General features: G+C 38.6%; 1 protein-coding gene across 4 annotated transcripts in view; it reads right to left on the bottom strand.

The window, feature by feature from the left end:
• The window catches only part of Tbp (TATA binding protein), a 131,755-nt gene that overhangs the window by 36,735 nt on the left and 68,608 nt on the right, over nt 1-26,412 (bottom strand). For all 4 annotated transcript variants that reach the window (XM_090379829.1, XM_090379831.1, XM_090379830.1 and 1 more), the window contains one exon: nt 11,402-11,581. In XM_090379829.1, the coding sequence (XP_090235955.1) occupies nt 11,402-11,581 (180 nt within the window). The remainder of the gene's footprint in view (nt 1-11,401; nt 11,582-26,412) is intronic.

Here is a 26,412-nt window from a genome sequence, read left to right as displayed (position 1 = left end):
GAAATTCTTAGTGCTGATTTTGAAGCTGTTGAGCCTTTCAGGAAACAACTGAATGATTTTATTCAAAAGGAGGGTTATCAATTGAACCAGGAGTACAACTTTGATGAGAAGGGACTGTTTTGGAGAGCTCTGCCTGAAACCACACAAGACTGAGAAAACCACGCCTGGAAGAAAAATAAGCAAGGAACATGTTTCAGCACTGCTGTGTGTAAATGCCGACGGAAACTATATGTTAAAAACTGTCATCGTTGGGAAAAGCAAAATACCACGTGCCCTAAAAAACATTGTAGTAATGGGTGATCTACCGGTACACTACTACAATTCCCGCAATGCATGGTTTACCACGGAAATAACAACGGATTGGTTCCACAAGAAAGCTGTGCCAGAAATCAGAAGACATCAAATCAAAGATTTGAAAATCCCAGAAGACGAAGTAAAGGCCTTGGTTTTGCTAGATAATGCACCAACCCACCCTGACGTTGACAAACTTGTCAGTTGAGATAAGAAGATTAAGTGCATGTTCCTGCCACCAAAAACGACATCTGTTTTGCAGCCTATGGACCAAGGGATGATCCACCAAGGGTCAGTAAAGCGGCTCTACAGAAAGAAGTTTTTCAGTGAAGTCCTAGAAGTCGAGGAGCCACTAGATGGTGAAGAAGGCAGAAGAGAACAACAGACATTGAAAAATTGAAAGTCGTACAACGTAAGATCTATGATTTACAACTTTGCTGATGCTGCAAAAGAAATCAATTCAAAAACTTTGGCGAATTAATGGTAAAAAACTTCTCTTAGATGAAGAGGCTAATCCAGAAACAGATAGTTATGACACAGAAGACTTTCATGAGACTACAATGAGGAGGGGAAAAATCTGTGTCCTTTTTTAGGAAATAGAGTCATTGATGGAAGAAGAAGATCCTGGCTACCACATCATGACCGAAGAGGAGATCGCAGATAGTGTAATGGGAGCAGCAGAAAGTTCAGACGAGGAAGAAGATGAAGTGAGCAACAACTCTCAGTCAAAAATTAAGGTAAGCGAAGTGAAAGACCACTTGAACGTTAAACAATCAACAAATGAAAATGTATCTGCCTATTATGAACACTTAAGACACCTACATGAATTGGTAGTAAAGGAAATAAACTGCAAACAATCACAAAAAAAGATAATTTTTTCAAACCAGTGAATGTGGCAAGTGATGTAAGTGAAGATGAACCAGTGCAATCTTGTTCTAAGTGATTATGGACATTATGTATTTTTAATGTAAATATAGTATGTACATAAGTACATACATACATATATTTACTACATATTTTTGACTATGTACATACATACATATTTTTAATGTAAAATAAACACGTTTTTACTGTTATCCACTGTTATTATGTTGTTTAAATAAGCTTTACCCACATCACAAAGCATATTTCATATAATCTGGACTTTCATTAAAACGGACACTTCTCAGCCCCTATTAGTCCAGTTTAATGAGGTTTTACTGTATACAGAAATTTTACCAGCAGAAACAGAGTGATTATCCTGTTGTATTACGCAACACCTCGAGTACTGCATGCAAGTCTGTATAATATAACTGTAAAAATATGAAATCCGGTAAATCCTAGAATTCACTAGTTACAGGTAGTAAAAGTCAAAAATATCAAAACTATTCACTTCATTCCGGGCTTTTACTGCTGGTATGATAAATTCTATATTTATCAGTTTTCCTTGATGGTAAAATCTCAAATGTAGCATCACTCCAAACTGAACCTGAAAATTCTCTTCCATTATTTGAGTGAAGCATGTTTACTAGGTGCTCTGAATATAATGAATATGTTACCCAGACAACCTTGAAAGGATAGGAGACATATAATCTTCCTATACCTTTGCAAAAAAATTAGAAAAGTGAAAACTGGAAATGTAAATACAGTAGAGTCCTGATTATCTGAGATAATGTGGACTACAAGGGAACCTCATATAATCAGATACCACAGAAAGTTTGGTAAATTATTATTAAATGAACTGGATTTGAATACATTAACATGATGATGTATACTCTATTTTCAGGTTAGACCAACTTATTGAACATACTGACTTTTAATTTTATTTACAACTGTTTTCTTCATGAAACATGACAAATTCTTCATGGAACCATGTTTTAAACAAACTTTAATCCATCTATGCATTTTTTTTTATTTGCATAGTTAACAGGCAAACATTTTACATTTTTTAAAACTCGGGGTTCTCTGACTTTCCAATGTGAGTTAGTTTAAGCTTATGCCCCCCCCCTCCAATGAATTGAACATGCCAGTACCATCATCCTCTCCTTGCTTTGTTTATAACCAAGAGCTGATTTTTTGTTTCCAGCTACAAGTGTTTTGAATGGGAGCATTTTATAATTCAGGCCCATTTTGTTGCAATTGTAAATTTTATCTAAATTCAAATTTTCTTCTTGAATAATTTTTGCTAATTTAGCAGTAAATGTTGCTATTTCTTCCATATTAGCTGATAATTTTTCCTCAGTGATGTTCAGATTTCTAACTCCAAATCTTTATTTCCAACAACCCAACCAAAACTTGCAGTAAATTGTTCTTCCCCTTCATTAAAATGCTTATGAAATTCTAAGGCCTCAGCCTCTAAAATCGATCCAGAAATCATGCTTCCTTTGTCTCTCATCTATGTGAACTACAAAAAAAGAGCTTCAGAAGTTTCTTCAAATTCTCCTTTCTTCATTGTTTTTCTATTCAAATTTTCACTATCATATATAGATGCTCTTTGTGAACACCATTTTTAAATTTCCATTCTCTTTCACCTCCAGTCGATTACAGTCACTTCACCAACACCGAAGTCGCTAGCCACTTTTTTTTAGTGTTTCTCTTTGATCCAAGCATTTTATTGCAAATAAAATTATTTCAAGTTCAAGATTTTCCTATCTTGTCAGGTAGGAAACTTTGAATATCAACAAATGACAAACTTGTTTTCCATATTAGAAGCATTCATCATCATCAGCCATTTACAATCCACTGCAGGATGAAGGCCTCTCCAGCAACTTTCCAGTTCCTTCTGTTTTGAGCACTGGCCATCCATTTACTGCCCCAAACTCATGAATTTCATCTATCCATCTCTGCTGTTGTCTTCCAGGTTTTCTTCTAGCTCCTCTTGGGTACCATTCTGTTATTTTCTTAGTCCATCTGTCATCATGTCTTTGAGCTATGTGTCCTGCCCAAGACCATTTTAGTTCTTTAGTTTTGATAAGAATGTCCTTTACTTGAGTTTGCTGCCTAATCCATGTGTTTCTCTTCTTATCTAACAGTCAGATTCCGAAAATAATTTGTTCCATTCTTCGCTGTGTAGTTCTCAGCTACTGAGAAGTACACAGCGAACTACACTGAGAACTACTCCTCGCTGTGTAGTTCTCAGCGTCTCTTCCATTCTTTTGGTGAGTGTCCAAGTTTCACTTCCATAAGTCATGGTGGGGAGTATACATTGGTTCATTATTTTACGTTTCAGACAAACTGGGATATTGCTCTTCAGTATGTGACTATATTTCCTGAATGCTATCCATCCAAAATTTATTCTTCTCTTGACTTCCAGCCATTTATCATTATTACAGCTAATAACATGTCCCAGATAAGTATATGACTCCACCTTTTCAATTACTGCTCCTTCAATCATTATTTCCCTTTCTGTGGCATACTTGTTCATCATTACTTTTGTTTTAGCCATATTCATCTTTAGTCCAAAATCCTTACTAACTGTACATAACTGATTAAGATTTTCCTCTAATTCTTTGGGATCGTGGCTTATGACCACAATGTCATCTGCAAATCATAGATGATTTAAGTACTCTCCATTCACATTGACTCCATTCTGCGACCAGTCTAATCTTCTGAAAGCTTCCTCAAGGGCAGCAGTAAACAGCTTCGGAGATATTGTGTCTCCTTGTCGAACTCCTTTCTCGATTTTAAATTTCCTACTCTCTTTGTCTAGTCTAATAAAGGAGTAAAAAGGTAGCATTCTCATATATTTTCTTCAAAATCATATGTGGGGTATCTATGCCTTGTCTTTCCAGTGCCCGAAACATTGCCTTATGCTGTATGGAGTCGAATGCCTTTTCATAATCCACAAATGCCAGGCATAATGGTGTTTTATATTCATTTGCTTTCTCCATTAGCTGTGATATTACGTGAAGGTGATCCATAGTAGAGAATCCTGTCCTAAAACCAGCTTGCTCTTTCAGTTGATTCTCATCAAGTATTTTTTCTAATCTGTCAATAATGACCCTTGTGAACAACTTGTAGATGTGGGATAACAAGCTAACTGGTCTATAATTTCCAATTTCTGATTTATCTTCTTTCTTATGCAGCAAAACTATGATTGCATTATTCCACTGCTTAGGCATCACACCTTTTCAAATGCACTTTGTGAAGAGCCTTGCCAGTTTTTGTGTTATGTCTCTTCCTCCCAATTTTAGCAACTCTACAGTAACTTCATCTTCCCTGGGGCTTTCTGATTCTTCATTTTATTCAATGTATGTTCTACCTCATCAGGAAGAATATCAGGTATGACGTATGTGTTGCTAATTTGCAATCCATCTTCCCCACTGCTGGCATCATTCCCCTGCTCCTTGTATAATTCTCTATAGTAATCTTTTGCTATTTGAATTATGCCTTCTCTGCTGTTTATAAGTACACCATCGCTATTCTTCAGTTTCAGTGTCATTTGTCTTTCTGTATTACTTCTCATGGCTGCTGATTTAAATCCTTTGTTTTCCCTTACTACTTGTTCTACTTTTCCTGTGTTAAATCTTCTTATGTCCTCTCTGAGTCTCTTTCTAATGGCTTTGCATAACTCAGTATACTCAATTTTCTCCTTGTCAGTGTTTATCTTGCTCTTCGTTTTTCACCTTCGGTTCATCATAACAAGTGTTTCTTGACTAATTTTTTCTTCTTTGGATTTCTTTTTCCCTATAGGTTTCTTGGGCTTTATCACTTTCAGAAAGTAATATTCCTCATCGTTATCTTGGTCCTGAGCGGTGTGCAGAAGCTCAAACTTGTTCTTAAGTTCCACTACATACTGCTTTTTCACCTCTTCCATTATCTCAAAGACCTTCGTATTATTTACTCGAGTCAGTTTTTTCCTTTCCTACATCTATATCAACTGTATATCTTACCATTCTGTGATCACTTCCAACATTTACCTTATTCAGGACAGTAACATCATTTACAATATATCTTATATCAGTGAGGATGAAGTCGATTTCATTAGTTGTTAATCCATTTGGGCTCTTCCATGTCCACTTTCTGTTCACCCTTTTCTCGAAAAAAGTGTTCATTACTGACAATCCTTGAGTTTTTGCAAATTCCACAAGTCTTTAGCCTCTTTCATTTCTTTCACCAATTCCAAAATTTCCTATAGTTCCCCTTTCTGCACTGTTTTGTCTTTTTCCAACCTTAGCATTGAATATCGTTTGTGAATATCTTTCCAAACACTATGAAAGTCTTATATAACATCCTCCTTATTCAGCAACCTTGCAGTATGTCAATTTTATTATTATTTTTTTTCCAATCCATAGAACTCCCTAAAGAGAAGGTAATTATTTGATAAGGCAAAAGTTAACACAATCAAGGAACTTTAAACCAAAGAAGCTTTTTTTATGCAATGATATAACTGATGGAAAAAATATGGAAAGAGGTCATTATTTGAAATTTCAATGTTTAATTATATTTGTTTAAATAAAAATTCTGTCCTTGAGCATTTTAGCCTAGCTTGTATAAATACATATAAATACATCTTCCTGTTCTACATCCGTTCAGTTTAAAAAAAAAGTAAATAAAAGTTTCATTACATCTTCAATTTATTATATGTTCTAATTAAGTATATTATAATTTGGAAGTTAATAGAATTTTTTTTATTCCATTTAAAAAAAAATTTTTAATTAGTAAAACTACAATCACAAACAAAATATCTTAATCATAAAATAAATATGTATTTATATATTTTAATAAGTGGTTACTTCAGGCAAGCAGAACAAGCTATACTGCTCCGGTGAATACATTTTTCAGATTTTTATTTTTTTAATTAGAACAGTGAAAGAAAGAGACTATTATAATACTGTTATGAAAATTTCAGTAATAAGCAAAATAATAGCATTAAAAGGGAATCAATTTCCTGCCATGGTTTAATGCAAATGAATGAATACAGGAGCCATTAATAATCAGTTGATCATTACCTACCTAGCACCTGGTTGCACCAGCTTTAGCCTGCAGCACAGCCTGGATACATGATGGTATAAACCAGTGCTTCTCAAACTATCTGTGGTGAAGGACCAGTTTCTTTTATTTCCAATCCTTCGTAGACTGGTAACAGATGAATCATCGTGGACATTACTGGTCCGCAGACCACATTTTGAGTAGCACTGGTATACACTGATTAGCCAAAAAATTATGACCAGTGAGTCGTTATGTTAATTGAAGCAATTGCAGGTGAACTACGGCACATGCACAGGTCGGGACACAATATAAAAAACACCTGATACTGAGCTCCATTAATCAGTGTTACTCTTGTTCTTCAGATGGGAAAGACAGCAGACTTAAGCAAGTTCGACAAAGGCCAAATTGTAATGGCCAAGAGACTGAGTCAGAGCATATCCGAAACGGCATGGCTGGTGGGATGCTCACGGTGAGCCGTGGTTAGTACCTATTCAAATGGCCAGAGGAGGGGAACCCACGAACCGCCAGCAAGGTTTTGGACAACCACAGCTCATTGATTCTCAAGATGAGCAAAGGCTCGACCAAATGGAATGTGGCAACAGAAGGGAGACTGGTGCAACTCGCCAGTAACTGGAATGCTGGCGACAGGAGTATTGTGTCACAACACACAGTACATCGAACCCTGCTGAAAATGGGGCTGCGTAGCCGAAGGCAATCCGAGGGCCCACGCTAACTACGGTTCACCAGCAACAGCGCCTACAATGGGCATGTGAGCATCGAAATTGGACCTTGAGTGATTGTTAGAAGGTTGTCTGGTCCAATGAATCACATTTCCCGTTGCACCATGTGGATGGCCGGGTACGTGTGCGTTGTTTACCTGGGGAAGTGATGGCGCCTGGATGCACCATGAGAGGAAAACAAGCCGGGTGGTGGTGTCACGCTTTGGACGATGTTCTGCTGGCATACCCTGGGTCCAGTCATCCATGTGACGGGCATTCTGACATCTACCACCTACCTAAACATTGCTGACCAGGTACGCCCTTTCATGGTAACGGTGTTCCCCTCTGGCTGTGCCATTTCAGCAGAATAAATAAGAACAATCTGGGTGGTGTGGCATGGAGCATTCTCCATGCCAAACCACCCAGATTGTTCGAGACTGGTTCGCTGAACATGAGGAAGACCTCCAGGGCTCCAAATTCCCCAGACATCAATCCCATCAAGCATCTGTGGTTTGTGTTGGAACAGCAACTCTGATCTGCGGCATCTCAACCAGGGACATTAGAGGAGTTAAAGGATCTGCTGGTTACGTGTTGGTACCTGATACCACAAGACACATTTAGAAATCTTGTAGCGTCCATGCCTTGCCAGTTACAAGCTGTTTTGGCTGCACATACGTGGAGAAACAACATCATATTAGGTAGGTGGGCATAACGTTTTGGCTCATCGGTGTAGACTACAATGAGGTGCCAAAGATTATCTGCAGTTATATTAACCCCTGTCAACTACACTCATTCCACAGTTGCCAGATATTCAATGGTAATGGATCTAGGTGCCAAACAGCCAGGTGGACGGAGATAATACAAGTTTGACAAGATGTTCATCATAAACGGATGCATATGATTAGAAACACCTGTAAAAATCTCTGATGAGGTGCTGATCAATAGATACTTGGGGGTGGGGGCACAGGGTCTCCCATTTGCACATGTCCCAGGAGGGGGAACCAAGTGCCCATTTCAAGCCAACAAATTCTGCTCTACTGAATGCTATCAAGTATTTGGTAGGTATTCTGTGTGAAGAACGGGCTGGAGACATGATCTAAATCAGCAGTTCTGAAACTACTGAGATTTATGGGCCCCTTCAAAAAATAAAAACCCAGTATAAACACTGGGTTTTCTGAAAAGAAAATTCAAAGTTTAATGTGTTAAAAAACTCAACTTATTGTTATTTTTATCCAGATATATAATAATTTTATTTATCATCAATTTGCTATACATAGAATGAATAATTTGAAATATGTATATAATTATATATACTAATCATATCAAAAATAAGTAATGTTCTATAAAGAAATTCATTGCGATTCTATCAGTATATTTTTTAAAAAATAAACACATATTACTTGATACCTTCTGAACATTTTCTGACCCCCCCCCCCAACTGGTCTAGGGACCCGCAGTGGTCCACGGACCCCAGTTTGGGAAATGCTGATCTAAATGAATTCCAAAATTCTTTGGGGCCAGATTAGCAGATATACATATCTTGGACATAGCCACACTGTCCTCATAGAGATATCTCATGGGTATCATCAAGAGGTGATCACCCATGTGAGCAACCACCAGCCATGAGTCCCATACAGGTCGTGCTTCCATTATTGACTAAAAAAAAGCTAGAGGATGATTCAACACTCTGTTCAATGGAGCAACTGACCACACAATACAGCTGACAGCCCACCACAAGCATATATGCCCACAGCAGGAGTGAACTGGTTCTGGTGGCTTTTTTGGGTGATCATCACCAAGACAACAGCATATTTAGATCACTGACTAATGATTATGACATAAATGATTCAGATGGGACCACAACTATTAATGGCTGCCAAGGCTAAAACATGCCCATGCAACCCTGGCACACACTTAGCACAGGAGGAGAGCCAATGAACAGTGGATAAATGGAAATGGCTTGCCAGGACCAACAAATTATGTTTCCAGCTGCACCATGTGGACAGACAAATGTAGATATGGAATACTCAAAATGTACCCTCAAATACCATTCACCAAAGGAGAAATGCCACCTCCGTAATGAATGTACTTTTATAAATGAACTAAAATAAAGACAGGAAACCCAAGTGGTGCTCATCCAAGCATTAATTCTTCAGGGAACATTCCTGAAGAATTAATGCTTGGATGAGCTTGGATGAGCTGTGGGTTCCAAGTTCCAAAAAGATCAAATTTCAGTTGCTCAGTACGACAGGCAAAAAAAAAAAAAAAAACACACACTAACCCTAAAAACTTAACATGACAAAATTCATTAAAATTAATCATTCTATGATTTAATTATTGGTTAAATTATAAGCCAGGTAGGTAGAAAATGTGAACTTTGCTAAGTATAATTTAATGTGGCATTATTCACTTATGGCATTCACTGTGAGTGCATGCGTAACCTGATTTCCCTATTCAAGAACATGTCAGTCTCTTTGGCAAGCTACTCCCCTAGGATGGATTTAAATTTAAAATGTAAAGTACTACATATGGGAAGCAGTAATCCCAGAGTAATGTATCAACTTTGTGGTACCACACTGAAAGTGGTAGAGAATGAAAAGGACCTGGGGGTAATTGTGCAGGCAGATATGAAGTTTTATGAACAATGCAGACGGTCTGCAAGAGTAGCTCATGGTGTTTTGTCAATGATATACAGGAATTTTTCTAGTAGGGATAAGGAGGTGATTATCCTCTTGTATAAGACAATGGTTAGGCCACACCTTGAGTATTGTATACAGGTCTGGAGGCCTCATTTTAAGAAGGATGTAGAGCTGTTGGAATGAGTACAGAGAAGGGCAACAAGGTTAGTGAATGGAACAAAGGGTTGCTCTTACGAAGAAAGGCTTAAGTTTTGCAAATTACAGTGTCTAGAGACTAGGCACCTGCGAGGTGATCTGATTGAGGTATATAAAGCCTTGAATGGTTTGAGCATGCTCAATGCGGATGGGATTCTTCCTCTTGCTCCGAATAATCGCCTGAGAGGGCATAAATTCAAATTGAGGAAAGATGGTTGTAGATAGATGTGTGGAAGTTTGCCTTTAGCCAGCAGGTGGTTGATTGGTGGAACAAACTTCCATTTGTCGTAGAAGTTAATAGCTTAAATAGATTCAAGGCAGAACTTGACAAATATTTGGAGTGAGTGGATGGGTGAAATAAGGGTTTTTTTTTTTTTTTTTTTCAGTTGATGCTATATAAGCCTGCTTTCTTGCATCATGTGCCTTTGCTAATGCTAATTACTGAAATAATGAATGAACTTTCCCTAAAGAGTACTGAGCAAGTTCAATCATGATTAGCCAGACCATTAAAGAGAATGTAAGATGTATTTTGTGGCTTTTTATATCAAGTGCCAGATGCTGTAAAGTGGACCTAAACCTAATTACAAAAAGTTTTACGAGTGGGCATTTGTGGGCGAGCTTCGCTCCCAAGGCATTTTGAAATTATTTCTAATGCTGATCCAAACCACATTTTTGAAATTTATTGAAATGTACTTAAGGATACACTGAGGATTTTTTTTTTTCCATCAGCTATTTTTATAAAAGTGGGAGTGAAATCCCCCCCCCCCAAGGTTAAACTGCCCAGTAAATGCAATTATCTGAATACTCACAGTAGAGAAACTTCACTTTTACCATGAATAGCTTTGGTCTTGCACTACTTTTAAATAAGTGGCATTGCCAAAATATTAACCTTATATTTATTTAAAAGATAAGACATCAGATAACAGGTAATCTCTAGTGATAATTTCCTGACAAAAACATTGGTAATGATTGGGGTTGGAACAGTACTAATTGGTAATTGTTAATGTTTGACATAACAAGCTATATGTTAGCTTTACTACTATTGCAATTACTGGGAAACTTAAACCCTGCTACCACAAAAATATAAGGGAAAAGAGCATCCACCATCCTTTCAAAAATTTGGAAAAAGTCAAAACAGCATTAGCTTTTTACATAATTTAGATGTTCTAACATCTAAATTATGCTAGAACCTATCACATGGCAAGTCATATCGATTCACTACCAGGAAACTGCACTGGAGAACAACTGATATCTAATGGGCAGACCAATTAAGTCCTGCAAGAGGCTGCATTGTAGTGTCTCATCTTTAAAATAAATAATACATTAACATTTTGGCAATGCCCAAAATTATCAAAGTACTAATAATACTATTTATAATACTATTTATAAATAGTATTATAAATACTATTTATCAAAGTATTTAAAAGTTTCCTCTACTTTTAAATACTTTGTATTTAAAAGTAGAGGAAACTCAAGGCAAAATTCATTCACATGAAAACATTACGACAACTGCAATTACTAGGCAGTTTAAAAACTTGCAGCCAAAAAACACACAAGAGAGAAAGACCCGTCCAACTTTTTCACGAAGTTTCATTTTTGAATGGGTGATCTTTATAAATGAATAAGAAAAACCAAAGGGTAACCAACCTTTTAGCTCCAGTGCACACCATCTTCCCTGAACTAAAAATTAGTGCTGTGGTTCGTGGTTCTCGTATCCTCATAATAACAGCAGCAAAACGCTTAGGATTATACTCTGCATTTCTTGCATGAAGGGCTATTTTTTTCAGATCTAATTTGCATCCTAAATTTACAGTTGATACAATATTTCTGGATAGAAAGATTAAAAAAAAATATATATATATATATATATATATACTATCATTGAATTATATTATATATATTAGATATATATTAGATATATATATATATATATATACACACACAAATCACACACTTTATAAATGATATAAAATGAAAGTGAAAAATTCACAAAAGGCTATAATGCAAGACTTACCCCTAAAATCATATCAATACAATAGAAAATTAAGTACAGCATCTTTTACTTGTCTCCTGTCAAGACACTTAAGTGGTTTGATGAAGAAGAACCATCCCAATAAAAAGCAACTAAAAATAATAAAGCTTCAGTTTAGTCAACCTAACTGTATTTAATTTCAGTGATTGCACATCATCACAAATAAGGCTCATTTCTGTTAACTGTTTTTTTTTTTTTTTTTTTGGATGATTTGAAGAGAATGGATAAAAAAAAAGGCCACAAATTTCAAAATGTTTGGTAGAAGTTGACTTTCTACTGCGTTTGGTTCTTTTACATTGGAAAGAGCTTTAAGACAAATATGCAGCATTGATACTTGCAGATGTATCCACAGGTAAACAATTTCATAGAATCCATTTAGCCATATACAGATTTTTAGAACAGCAGTCTCAGAAGTAAGAACAGTGTTTGGATGCCAAGTAAGAGGGATGTTTAAATTCCATTAGAATGTATTCATTCAGGGCAAAGTTGATAATACCCTAATATACATAGATTTTTCCTATTTTTATATATTAGTTTGCATTAGATCTTTTACACACACACACACACACACACACACACACACACACACACACACGGTGATCCAAAAGCCAGTAAACAATTAAAGAATCAGTATTTCAGTGAATTTTTGACGTATGGTAACGAGATTAGCGCAGAACTGCATAGAATTACGTGGGTTTTTTTTTTTTTGTTTTTTTTTTGAAAGAATGTCAAAATTAGTTCCAAGTGTGTCCACCAGGTGGCACTGTACCATGAATGAAGTTGTGCAACTGTCTGCTATAAAGGCACTGCAAGAACAGCTAACCAGTTTAGTGAATATTTGGGAAAGAAAAAGAAAAGAAGCTAAGCAGTCATGTTATCATTACCGGATAAAGCACTGTTGGTGAAATGTTATTACCTTAACACTGAATCTGCAACTGCAGCTTTGCGATCTTTCCATCAGCTGAAGGGTATGCAATGTGGTAGAGGACCAATGACTGTTGCAGGGCTAAAGATGACACCCTTCCCCCAATTAGTCCATTAAATCAAGGGCCTACTGAATATGTTTTCATCTTTTGTGATTTTCAGGATGTATTAATTACTTAAGAAATTTGAGACAACTGGTTCATTACAAGATCATCCACAAATTGGAAGACCATCAACATGTGCTACAACTGCGGCTGCAGTTGTGGAAGACATGGATACCCTAATGGCATTATCATCACATGGAGAAGCAAGCTCTGGTGAAGTTTCCGAACTGGCTTCCCATATGGGAGTGTGTAGAGAGCACTAAGAGTAGTGTAGTCCTTCGCAGATATCCGTACAAAATTCAACAATTTCAAGAACTTAGGCGTCCCGATTTTGCAGAGCGGGAAGCATTTCCATTATGGTTCAACGAATTGAAGAACGTGACAACTGGCTGTCAAATGTTTTGTGGACGGATGCAGCCCATTTCACTCTCAATGGCACTGTAAACACACACAATTGCAGAATTTGTGCAATGGAAAAAGCTCGAGCTTACACGGAAACTCCATTGCATCAGTCAAAAGTAATGGTATAGTGTGATGTGGATTCACCTCTTCTTTTGTTATAGGGCCATTTTTCTTTCAGGAAATCAGTGGCTCTGGTTTAGAAACTGTCACTGTCACAGGTCAGCGTTATGCTGACTTGTTACGAAACTGCATTATCCCTAGCCTGGGGAAAAGGCAAGCTTTGGATGTTGTGACATTCATGCAGGATGGAGCACCACCCCATATTGCTTCTCCTGTGAAACAACCGTTACTCTCAACATTTGGAGAGAATCGGGTGATAAGCCATCACTTTCAGCATGAATGGCCACAAAGGTCTCCGGACCTGAAGCCCTGCGATTTTTGGTTATGGGACTACCTGAAGTCACGGGTTTACAGAGATCACCCAACATCACTGGCAATGCTTTTAGCATTGCCAACTCTATATGACGGCAGGTATTCATGATACCAACAGAAATGCTGTTTCATGTTGTCCATAATGTCGTTACTCATCTTCAGGCAGCACTCAACAACAAAGATCACCACATTGAACATTTACTATAATGAGGTGCTTTGTAGTGTTACAGATCAAGTGCCACCTGGTGGACATATTTGGAAATAAATTTGACATTCTTTCGGAAAAAACCCCACGTAATTCAATGTAATTCTGTGCTAATCTCGTTACAATACGTCAAAAATTCACCGAAATACCGATTCTTTAATTGTTTATTGACTTTTCGATCACCCTATATATATACATACTGGTGTTCGAAGAAAGTGCACCACCCCGTAAAATTGTAATTGTCGTCCAAATAACGTAAGTATATGGCAATATTTCTTACAGATTGCATCAGATAAGATTGACATGCATAGGTGATGACTTCATATTGCATCAGCTGTTACTTTCAGCTATATAAGCACACTCTGAAAGAGTTGCAGTCATTCCTTGCTTGTGTCGGGATGGAGAGTTACTTGCAGTTGACACAACAAACAAAGAGTGCTATTGTTGCTTTATGTGAGGAGGGATGTTCTTCCTGTCATATTTCTTACATAGTGTCTTGTAATCAGTCGACAGTGAATAGATTTCTTTCAAAATTCAAGAATACTGGTTCTGCTAACAAGAAAAAAGGAACTGGACGTAAACGATCTCTACGCCAAAACAGGACCATGTTTTGAAGCGCTTATGCCTTAAAAACTGTAAAGCTTCTTCGTCTGAGCTGAAAAAGAGAATGGAAAGAACATACAGGAGTGGTAGCAAATGCAGTAATAGTCAGAAGATACCTCTTCAAAAATGGACTTGTAGCCTGTACAAAAAATGAAAAAGGCTTAATTAATTTGGTGTAAGGAGCATGTCAAATGGACCCCTCAGCAGTGGAAGTCAGTTATTTTCTCAGATGAGAAGAAATTCAACCTGCATGGCTCTGATGAGCGACAAACAATTCACCACAGATGTGGTGAAGAATACCATCCAGGCTGTATGGTGTCTACAGTGAAATGCCCTACCAGCCAAATGATATGGAGGTGCATTTCATATCATGGAGTAGGTCACCTACAGTTTATAAAAGGTTCTGTAAATGCCAATAGTTACCTGGCTATACTGGAAGGCAAATTGCTGCCAACCATTAGAGACCATTTCAACCTGCCAAGTAACTGTATCTTTCAAGATGATTCTGCTCCTTGTCATCGGGCAAAAAGTGTAAGTAGGCACTTCTGTAGTTACTTTAGCTTCATTTCTGCATTAGAGGTTTGACAGTAATGTGTTTACATTTGTTACAGATGAACAAATGGTTGGAAGAACAGTCCATTACAACTCTGTTAGCTGGCCAGAACACAGCCTGGACCTGAATCCTATAGAGAGCTGTTGTCATCGTATGGAATCTACAGTTGCCAGAAAGAAACCAAAGACCCTTCATGAACTTCATAATTCATGTCTGGAACCACGAAATATCAGCTGATTATCTTTAGAAATTGATCTTGTCAATGCCTCAACAATGTGCTGCTGGCATCAAGGCCAGAGGCAGTTCAACTAAATATTAGTTTGCACCTGGTGAACTTTTCATTTTGTTTTCCATTTAAGATAATAAACTGAAGAAAATTGAGGGCTTCTGATAACATTTCAGCCATAATTGTTGTGTTTACCAAAACTGTTGTATAAAGGTTGCAAATGCTCATTTTGGAGCATTTGCAACCAAATATTATTTAGCTTTGCCTTAACTATTAATAAATATCGTTTTGATATTTCTATTTGTGATGCTAGTCATTAATGTAACATACCACCGCAAAGAAGGGTTAAAAATGTGAAATTCACTTTCTTTGAACGCCAGCGTATATCATGAATTTTAACCATTCTCATTAAGAGTAAAATCATTATTTCTGCACAATGCTATAAACAATTCTGTATGGATTATAATCATACAGGTCGACCATCACTAATCCAGCAGCACTGGGACCTGTGGGGTGCCGGATTAGCGAGTTTGCCAGATCACAGGTGTTTATTTTAGCACATACAATTTACCCAACAGCTAACCACCTCATCCTACCTTTAACACGTTAACTGCCAAGCTAGTTTAAGAAAAAAATTCCCCAGAGGCCAAAAAATATCTAGCAGATTATTTTTAACAGATGTTTTAGTGGCATGTACAAATTACTCAATGTACATTATAATAATAATTTATTCATACTTATACATTATAATAACATTTTAATACATCCTGTACATTGTAAGTTCATTATTAATATATGTTTTTAAAATCCATTCGATTTAACGGACTATCGGCAATAACAGACACCCTTCCCCCAATTAGTCTGTTAAATCAAGGGCCTACTGTAAATGTTTTCATCTTTTGTGATTTTCAGGATGTATTAATTACATATCTCAAGGGATACCTGTACAGCGAGGATTGCCATCTCTTCCAAAATTCCAGTATTTTCCCAAATTAGTCCATAGAAATTGTCTCTCCTAGCTCAAAGTAACACTCATCCTGAAGGTTGAAATCCTCAGCATTTTACTTTTCATGCTTCTCCTCCCTTCTTACCAATAAGATGCTAAATACACTCTTTCAATTCAGCTATTTTTGGAACTGAGAGGTGCCAGACTTCAAAATTTTCCACAGTTTAGAGGGGGAGGCATACATAGTGGTTACGCAGTTCTGGGCACAGAACTGCTTAACCACTATGTATATTCCTGCATGATATTCACTGAATAACATTCGCTAAATATCATGCAGGGATATACATAGTTCGTACATGATATTCAGTGAATATCACATGCACGAACAACCAAATGAATTATTTACATTTGTAACAATATAATAGCGTAGCTTAATTTAATTTATTATGGTACTCACAAAAGGTGAGTACCATAATAAATTAAATTAAGCTACGCTATTATATTGTGTCAGTTATAAATGGTACTTTAAGAGATCTACAATTTTCGAATTACATTTGTAAACATTGATTAAAGCTAAAAGACGATGTGTTGTTGTTCTTCTTGTTGTCAGCTTTTTTTTTTTTTTTAATGAAAACACATACATGAAAGATAGTAGAACCTATAGTACTTAGTACCATGTGTGGGATGAAAGAAAGGTACTTATTGATATTAAATTTATTCTGTAGATTGCAATATTCAGCAAATGTGTGTGAAGGGAGTTTTTGTTCCAAAAAACAGAAGTTGAAGGAATAAATGAGGAAGAAGAAAAATTGTCTCTGAGTTTGAACAGCAAAAGGATTCTGACTAGTTGCAGCACATGTTTGGACTGATTTGGAAGAGAGACAAAGAACTACAGAAGCCAATTCGGAAAGAACAGTGCCCATGGCAGTATCTATAGAAAAGAGATGCAGCAGAAACAGTATATCTATAAGATAGAGAGTGGAGAAACTGGTAAGAGATGAATCATTAATTAACCTGATTGCCCTCATTTGAATGGAGTCTAGAACAGTGAGTGAGAGGTTAGGGAAGCACTGCCCTAGATGTGGGAACAATATTCCATTGTAGGGCAGATTTGAGATTTGCACAGAGTGAGTAGGTTTAGAAGAAAACTAATGCCAAGAGCAAAAGAGAAAAGCCAGCTTTTTTGGTACAGAGGAAGAAATATTATGGCAAGAGAGAGAGATCAAAAGTCAGGGTAATCGCTATTATAAGGCCTGATGTAGCTGAGTGGTCAGGAGCGAGAGTGCATAGCACATGTTCCTTGAGTGGACCGGGGTTCAAGCCCGGTAAATATGATAAATATTTGTATTGACGATTTATTGTAAACTCTACTGACTTGGTTGTCGTGCCAGAGTATAAAGAGAAAATTTAATAAAGATATGCGATCTTGTCTAGAAATCTGAGTGTTATCGAAGATAAGCACAGGAGAAGAATCCCTTTTTATGAGATATAAGACAGAACTGAGTTTTAGATGGATTGCAGTCAACTCAGTTATCTTTGCCCAGGCAGAAAATTACCTGGAGATCAGAATTTAAGGAATTGGTAGCAGATATTCGAGAAGTTGAAGCTATTTGTACAGGGGAAGGTGTCTCAAAGTGGAAGGTAGAATGCAATGTGCTTTCATCAGCAAAACTATGGATACGATTTCTGGTCAGTGAAAGAAGGGTATTAATATACAAGAGGAAAAGAGTGGAAGAAAGGAATATACCTCGGGGAACACCAACATTAGTGAAGGAGTTAGAAGACAGAGCCATCTACCACCACCCACAGTGAGTGGTCATAAAGCAAACTGGATACCCAATTACAAAAAACCATTGGTAAACCATAAGATTTCAGCTTATTCAGAAGGACTTTATGCCAAACATGTTCAAAAGCTTTTGGAATGTCAAGAACAACTGTTTCAGATGGAATCTCTCTAATTATATTAAGGGAGGCAGCAAAGAAGGTGAGCATACCCCCCAATAATTATGAGAGCATCTCTGAATGCAGGTGAGGCCCCTATGAACTTGAGTTGTGCAAATGTATCCCCAATTCACATAGGGGATCAAAAAGGTGTCACAAAAGAGCTTTTGTATTGCAATGGAATGGAATGAAAATACGAGAAATAATGAAAAACTGTTTTGGATGGAATCTATCCAATTATATTAAGGGAGGCAGCAAAGAAGACAAGCATACCCCCCAATAATTATGAGAGCATCTCTGAATGCAGGTGAGGCCCCTATGGACTTGAGATGTGCAACTGTATCCCCAATTCACATAGGGGATCAAAAAGATGACACAAAAGAGCTTTTGTATTGCTATGGAATGTAACGAAAATGCGAGACGATAAAAAGAAATTTTTGACAAATATTTGTGCTGTTGCAGTCGTATGACAAATACTTGTATTATTGCAATTGTACATCCTGCAGGAAGTATGATTGTGATGTCATACTATTCAACAAATGGCTACAATCAAATGGGTAATTAGGCTATCACTTCTGTGACACATTTTTCGTGATGAATCAAATTACTCAGTGTAGGCACCCCCCAAAGGTTGTTTCGCATCAAAAAGAAAAACAGTAAACATTAAACATAACTGTTTTGCATATTCCACATATTTTATGCAACATACTCTAGCTAGAAACATCTGATGACCACCTCTAAATAGCCAATTTGTTAATTAAAATAAGCAGATATACCTTGAATTTCTGCTTACTTTCATTAAATTCCAAATTTAAGAGCAATACTTCAATAAGAAATAATTTTACTATTAGGGAAAAAAGATATTAAAACTAGGTTGTGATGGTGACACAGAGAAGATGTGAAAATGATTCATAAAGAATCTCTGTCATTCATCTAGAAACAGACTTGTCTATAGTTTCATCAAGGAAAACATCTACTGCACATTCATCACCAGTTCAAGATTATTATAATTAGTAATGACAAATCATGCAAGAAAGAAAACTTACAGCATCACAAAAAAAAAAAAAAAAAAATCCCACTTCACCTATCCACTCCATGTAATAGTTTCTCTAGTTCTTCCTTGAATTTATTTAAGCTATCCTCTTTCACAACAGATGGAAGTTTTCTCAGTGGCTAAAGAAACTTCTGCAACCATCTTTCTTCAATTTGAATTTATGTCCCATTGTGTGTAGTCTGAGCAAAAGAAAGAATCCTATCAGCACTGAGCTTGCTCAATCCATTCAAAATCGTAACACCTCAATCATATCATCTAGCAGATGCCTAAACTTCATAAATTTGCAGAAATTAAGGCTTTCTTGGTAAGAGCATCCTTTTGTTCCCCTCACCAATCTCGTTGCACTTCTCTATACCCATTCCAGCAGCTCTACATCCTTCCTAAAATTTAGCCTGACCACTCCCTTATACAGTGGAATAATCATCTCCTCATCCCTGCTAGCAAAATTCCCATATATCATTACAAAATTACTGAGTTGTCCTGGCAGCCTGTCTACACTGCTCAGAGAGCTTCATATCTGAGTGCACAATTACTCCCAGATCTTTTTCATTTTCCACTAACTTGAGTGTAGTTACACAGTTGGTTATAACCATACCTTACGTTGCATTTACTGCTACCCATAAGCAGTAAAGGGGTTCCGTTCCAAAGTATGAAATATATAAGAAAAACTAGTCTAAAATTTTGTCTATGTATGTATTATATGTACCTTCATAATATGACTATGTACATAGAGTACATAGAGTACATAGGGAAATGCAAGTATATGGCATCGAAATGAAAATAAGAAACGATTTAATATTAAATGTAATATTTATTAGAAATTTCAAACAAATCTTTCAAACCAGCGCCTTTGCTAACTAAAAAACTTATCACGCCAGTGCTATCACCAGTTTCGCTAAAGTGTTGATAAAGGAGTTTTGCCTTTTCACGAATGATGAGTGAACTTTCCATTTTTTTCTAATTTAACATCACGAGCAAATTTTTAAAGCAATTAGCGCGTTTTCACACTACGGCGGATTTTTTCTTCTGATTTTTTGATTGATCGTACCGTTGATTCATTGATTTTATAATGTTTTGCCACTGAGGAGACACTTTCACCATAAGAAATTTATTATAGTTACACACAGAGCGTACAAATAAAGAAGAAATATATGAGCTTTCGGCTATATGGTAGCCTTCATCAGAATTAAAAATACATGAATGGCAGTTGGAATGGAGATGTGCACTGCCAGGTGCGTGAGACGCGAGGTTTAATTGTTTGTTGACGTTTGTGGCTGTGACGCATGATGACGTGGCCAGCGTTTGTCCAATGACTTGAGGTATGATAGCGACACCAAAAGGCGATGTGATCTGGTGCGTGTGTAAACGCACCAGATCACATCGCCTTTTGGTGTCGCTATGTTGACGATGTGTTCGTGGTCATCCCTAGAGACTCAGGTCAGCGACTTCTATCATACCTCAACTCACTATCGCCCTTCATAAAATTCACGATTGAGCTGGAGTCGAACAACTCTTTACCATACCTAGATACACTTGTCCGACGTGAAGGCACATACCTGAGGACTACAGTTTATCGTAAGCTCATGTGTGCTGGCCAGTTTACCAACTTCCGGTCAGCACACGCGCGAGGCCACCTCCTCTCCACTGCCCGAACCTTGCTTACTCGCGCCTGGACACACTCCAGCTCCGCTGATGAAAGACGCAAAGAGATCACCAGGGTCAAAGTAGACCTTGCGAGGTGTGGCTACCCCATTGACGTCCTCGACAGGTGTGATCTACAGACACGTGACATCGTGACGACCAGCTACAACACCAACAGTGACGAGCCATCCACGAGGGCACTTATCCCATACTACCCCAACCTGTCACAACAGATCGGTAGAATTCTAAGAACACACGGGATAAAGTGCATCCAACTCCCAGGCAAGAAACTGCGTTCTTTCATTTCCAACGTGAAAACACCTGTCCCCACCCTTCTGCAGAGCGGTTTGGTCTACCGCATCTCTTGCCGTGACTGCACTAGCTGCTACTTTGGAGAGACTGGACGTCGACTCGAGAAACGTCTCTCGGAGCACAAAAGAGCGATCCGTTTAGCGGATGTAGAACACTCAGCTATCGCCGAACATGTCTGGACAACCCACCACGACATCGACCCACACCGCGATGTCGTGGTGGTAGACAGATCCCACCATTACCTAAAGCGTACCTGGTTGGAATCGTTAAACATAAAATCTTCGGATAAATCCTTGAACAGGAACAGTGGTTGCCAAGTCAACCCGATCACAGAGTCAGTAGTTCTATCATTGGACAAACGCTGGCCACGTCATCATGCGTCACAGCCACAAACGTCAACAAACAATTAAACCTCGCGTCTCACGCACCTGGCAGTGCACATCTCCATTCCAACTGCCATTCATGTATTTTTAATTCTGATGAAGGCTACCATATAGCCGAAAGCTCATATATTTCTTCTTTATTTGTACGCTCTGTGTGTAACTATAATAAATTTCTTAATGAATCCAGAGCGCGTAGGCCTGTTTCGTTATGTTCGTTACTTTCACCATTAGAAATTTTGTCTAATAACTCAATTTTATTCGCTAATGTCATCACCTTCTTTGATATTTTCACATTTCCCTTGTTATTCATAACCATATTTTTGTACAGGTTAGAAAGAACTTGTCCACAATAAAGTCACTTTCTTCCGTTAAGAAAGTGACTTCACTCGAAAAAGTCTGTTTTACACTGCGAAACGGTAGATTTATCACTTTTGTAAGCATATCAATTTATAAATTGATAAATTTATTCAATTTATAAGCATATAAATTAGAAGCAAATGACGAAACCTTCCATGACAAGCGCATAACACATACTGATTAGCAAGAAACATCGACACTCGCGATTTTGTCGCCCCTTTCCCCCCCACCCACTGAGCGCTGTTTTGACTGGGAAAGATAATTTTAGCCACGCCCATGTTTTTTTATGGTGGAAAATGTTCACGCGCTTTAAAATTCACATTTTTTTAGGTTTCATTTTACATTAATTCAGCAACCGCGAATACAGATACCGCGAATAGCGGGTTTTTTTTTGTTTTTTTTTTATTTATTTTATTTTATTTTATTTTATTTTTTCTTGCACTACGGGAAACATTTTGTTTTTAGTTTATTTACTTTTTATTTATTATTTTTTATTATTATTATTTTATTTATTTATTTTTTTTTTCCTCTCTGGAGTGGGCCTCCCCCAGAGAAATCTGGCCCACCTTTTGGCAACATCAGGTGGTTCAGAGTCTCGTATCGAGACAGTACGTGCTCCACTGGAACTGGCCCACCTTCCCGTGGTGTGGACAAGTACCCAGAATCATCTGTCCAGGTGACTGATGCTTCTGGGTAGCCAAGAGGCCAGAACAAAACACACACATAATACACACAAACCTACGTCACACACACCTGGCCCGTTTGTAGTGATACTGTCTTCACAGAGATACGAGGCGGAGATGAATTCACGTTCTAGGAGCCGCCCTTTACAAAAACACATGTCCACACATGTACTTTGCATTATTGTACCACGGCAGTTGAGCTCCCTTTACAATCATGGAGCTGAGCATAGCAGCAGCAAACATTAAAAACAGGAAAGCCCTGGTGACGACAGGATTGAACCAGAGATGCTCAAAAAGGCAGTAGAGAAGATACCAGACATTATTCTAAATCTCTTCAATCGCTTTTTCAGAAGGCTATTACCCTAATAAGTGGAAAACAGCAAGAATAAGACTTATACTTAAGAATCCAACCAAACCCTAGGATAAGCCAACATCGTACAGACCCATAGCTTTGCTTTCTACCTTGAGCAAACTTTTTGAGCGGCTTCTATACCATAGATTAGAGACTCACTTCCAGGAAGCGAACATGATGTCGTCGAACCAGTTCGGCTTCTGAAGAGGACGCTCAGTGGCAGACGCTTTGGAAAACATAATTGAGGCAGCAAAAAACTGCGACATGAAGTATTTTCTCCTCATATCAATAGACTTTGCTGTCGCTTTTGATTCTCTCTGGTGGCCCGGAATCCTGGCCAGACTTCGGCACGCCCAAATTCCAGGCAACCTGTTCTGCTGCCTTAGATCATACTTGGATGACAGAAGGATTACAGTGACTGCTCCCTTTGCCACTCTCTCCAGGCAGGTCCACAGGGGCTGCCCCCAGGGATCAGTTCTGGAGCCCCTTCTGTGCACTCTTGTGCTGGATGAGTTCCTCAATATGGAAATCCCTAATATAAGAACACAGGCATACGCCGATGATCTTATACTGATGCTGCAGGCTAATAGCAGGCCACAGCTGGAGACCTATGCAAATCAGGCCATTTCTGTTCTGCAAGGATGGGCAAATGGGAACCTACTGAACATCTCACCAGAAAAAACACATTCAATACTCCTCAAGGGCTCCCTTGATCCCAGGAGGCGTCCCCAGATCAAGATAAATGGAACAACTATTAAACTCCAAAAAGAAGTCAAGTATCTTGGCATTATCCTTGATAGACACCTCAACTTCACACCGCATCTTAGTTACCTCAGAGTAAAATTCAGGAAATATTCCAGCCTATTCGCTAGAGTCACACGCAGAGACTGGGGTCTGAAGAAGAGGGCGCTTGCCATCCTCTACAAGGCATTCTTCATCCCGGCACTGGCTTATGCAGCGGGAGCTTGGTATGCCAAGGCAAGCACTGCTGTTAACAGAAGGAAATTGGAAACCATCCATTGAATAATTCTCCTCACAACGACCAGAGCATGCTGCACGGTGAGCACCCACGCTCTCCAGGTCCTTGCGGGATGTCTCCCTCTGGACTTGGAGATTGTCGGCCATGGGCTGCTGCACCAACACGCCAAAGGAAGGATAATCATGCATTTGGGATACACTACGGACCCAACTCTGACTAGACCACAGGAAAAAAGACGTCTTACAGACCACATGAGAACAATGTGGCAGACTCAGTGGAATGACTCCACTAAAGCCCGCATAACTAGAAGCTTCATACCAGACATTGGACGTGTTTACCCTATTTCCCCGACCTGGTACTCTCCTGGACTTCATACCACTTACCTGCTGACAGGGCATGGCTCCTTCAGGAAGAAGCTACACGATTTTGGAATCTCGGACATAGTGCACTGTAGATGTGGACAAGAAGAAACTTGGGAGCACCTGCTCTATGAATGTAATATATATGAAGACCTCCGTGGCCTGCTGTTTACCAAACTACGCTCCATCCTTAGAAATCAGGAGGACATAGTGCTGCAGGAAGAAGAAAATTATAAGGCTTTCACACTTTTCGCTCAAAATCTCTTCGCGAGGCAAAGAGCACTTCCACCACCCTGAAACAAACTTCAGACTTTGGACCACCGATGAACACAAAGAACACAACTGGCCATTTACGACCAGCTGAGTGACTACAGGACTTGAACACAAGTGGTAGCAACAACCTACAGCAACTGAAAGACAACTGAGTCCTAACTGGATGCGACAAAACACTGGGACCTAGATGTAGTTGGCCTGTCACGTGCAGGTGACGCATCCTGGCCTCTGCCGAGACTAAGTCCACCACCTGGAGAGTCAAAGTGAACGACTTAGATTGCAGCCCTGCTGCCAACTAGCCAAATGGCGACCCAGATCCGACACCTTTCTGGACCTGCTTTATCTCCTTTTCCGGGGGGGGGGGAACCCTGTCTCCTCTCACTGCAAACCCACTTTCCCTCTGGTGTGGCATGGGCATGCCCACTGAACATTTGGGGGCCACCTTCTCTATCGGTCCCTTTCTTCTTTTTCTACCCTCCAGCCTCCCTTCTCCCCACCCAAATCTGTCTACCTTCACAGCGCACAGCCCCACATGTCAAAATTGTAACTACACCAAAATTGCTTGCCCGACCCTTTTCGGCCAAAAATAAAACTCATCCAGCGTACAATCCATTCTCGCTCTTAAAGCAAATCTCTATGACCAAACAAAGCACCAACAGCGATTAAAGCATTGTCTTTTTTTTTTTTTTTTTTTTTTTTAATAGGTCCTAGCCATCGAAATCTGAGGAAAGTAGGTGGCAGGACCTGCCAGAGTACTGATTCCTTACTGGTAACACCTGGCTAGCCTCCACGTGGCGCGGTATGGGCAACGTCGGGTCCCATCAGGGGCCCGATGGCCAATAAGCCAGATGAACAATGGGCACAACAGACTACACTATACACGATCCACACACTTTAAATCTCTGGCTTGACAGGGTACTGTCACTCGATACAGAGAACACCGCGGAGATGGGAGAAATCCCAGGAGCCGCAAGATCCTCAACATACCAAATGTACTTTGGCAAATGCAATGTCAAACTACAACTGCCATTTCTCAGCCCATCTGCCAAAATTTTCTAGATCCTGTGCAGTGGCATACCATCATTGTCATTAACCATCCTGCCAACCTTTGTATCAACTACAAACTTGGATATTTAGCCTTATATGCATGGGCACCGACAGCATGGTGCACTTTGCTGACAGATGTCGAACACACAATTTTTAATATTTTCATTAAATTTATTGAAACATTAAAACAATACAAATTCTACAAAAAAAAAAAAAACTAAAATATTAATTCAAATAATTTATCAAAACAAGAACAAAATTAAAATAACTTGCAAAACAGAATTAGACCCTGTTAATTTTCGTCATTATCTTTAAATAAAAATTGCAATTTTCTCGGCTTCTTTGCAAAAATAGTTTTATATATATAAGGTACATTCGTGTCAGATGGCACCTGGGATTTCTCCCATCTCTGCGTGTGTTCGCTGTATCAAGGACAGTTTCAAGTCTCTGGCTTGACAGAGACATGAAAGTGTGTGGGCCATGTCTGTGCACTGTGATGTGTTGTGCCCATTGTTTGTCTGGCTTCTTGGCCACCAGGCCCCTAGTGGGACCAGATGTTGCCCATACGTTGCCATGTGGAGGCTAGTCGGTGTGTCCAGAATCACAAGTTGCTCTGGCAGGTCCTGCCACCTAGTTTCCTGGGATTTCAGTGGCTAGGACATTAAAAAAAAAAATTCATGCGTTTGATGTTAATGCGTAATGAGATTGCTGTTAGGAATCACTGGTTGGGGTTGAACGCTAGAGAGATGTGTTAAAAAACCTAATAGGTCAGGCAAAATTTTGTTGTTATTAAATTTAGACATGTGGAGCTATACGCTAGATGAAAGATAATAGTGGGAGGGAGGGGAGT

Source organism: Mastigoproctus giganteus, chromosome 8 (assembly GCF_048544385.1).
Source record: "Mastigoproctus giganteus isolate SK-2022 chromosome 8, ASM4854438v1, whole genome shotgun sequence".
Classification (NCBI taxonomy): Eukaryota; Metazoa; Arthropoda; class Arachnida; order Uropygi; family Thelyphonidae; genus Mastigoproctus; species Mastigoproctus giganteus.
The sequence above is the reverse complement of the archived record's forward strand: the minus strand, read 5'-3'. Positions and strand labels throughout refer to the sequence as shown.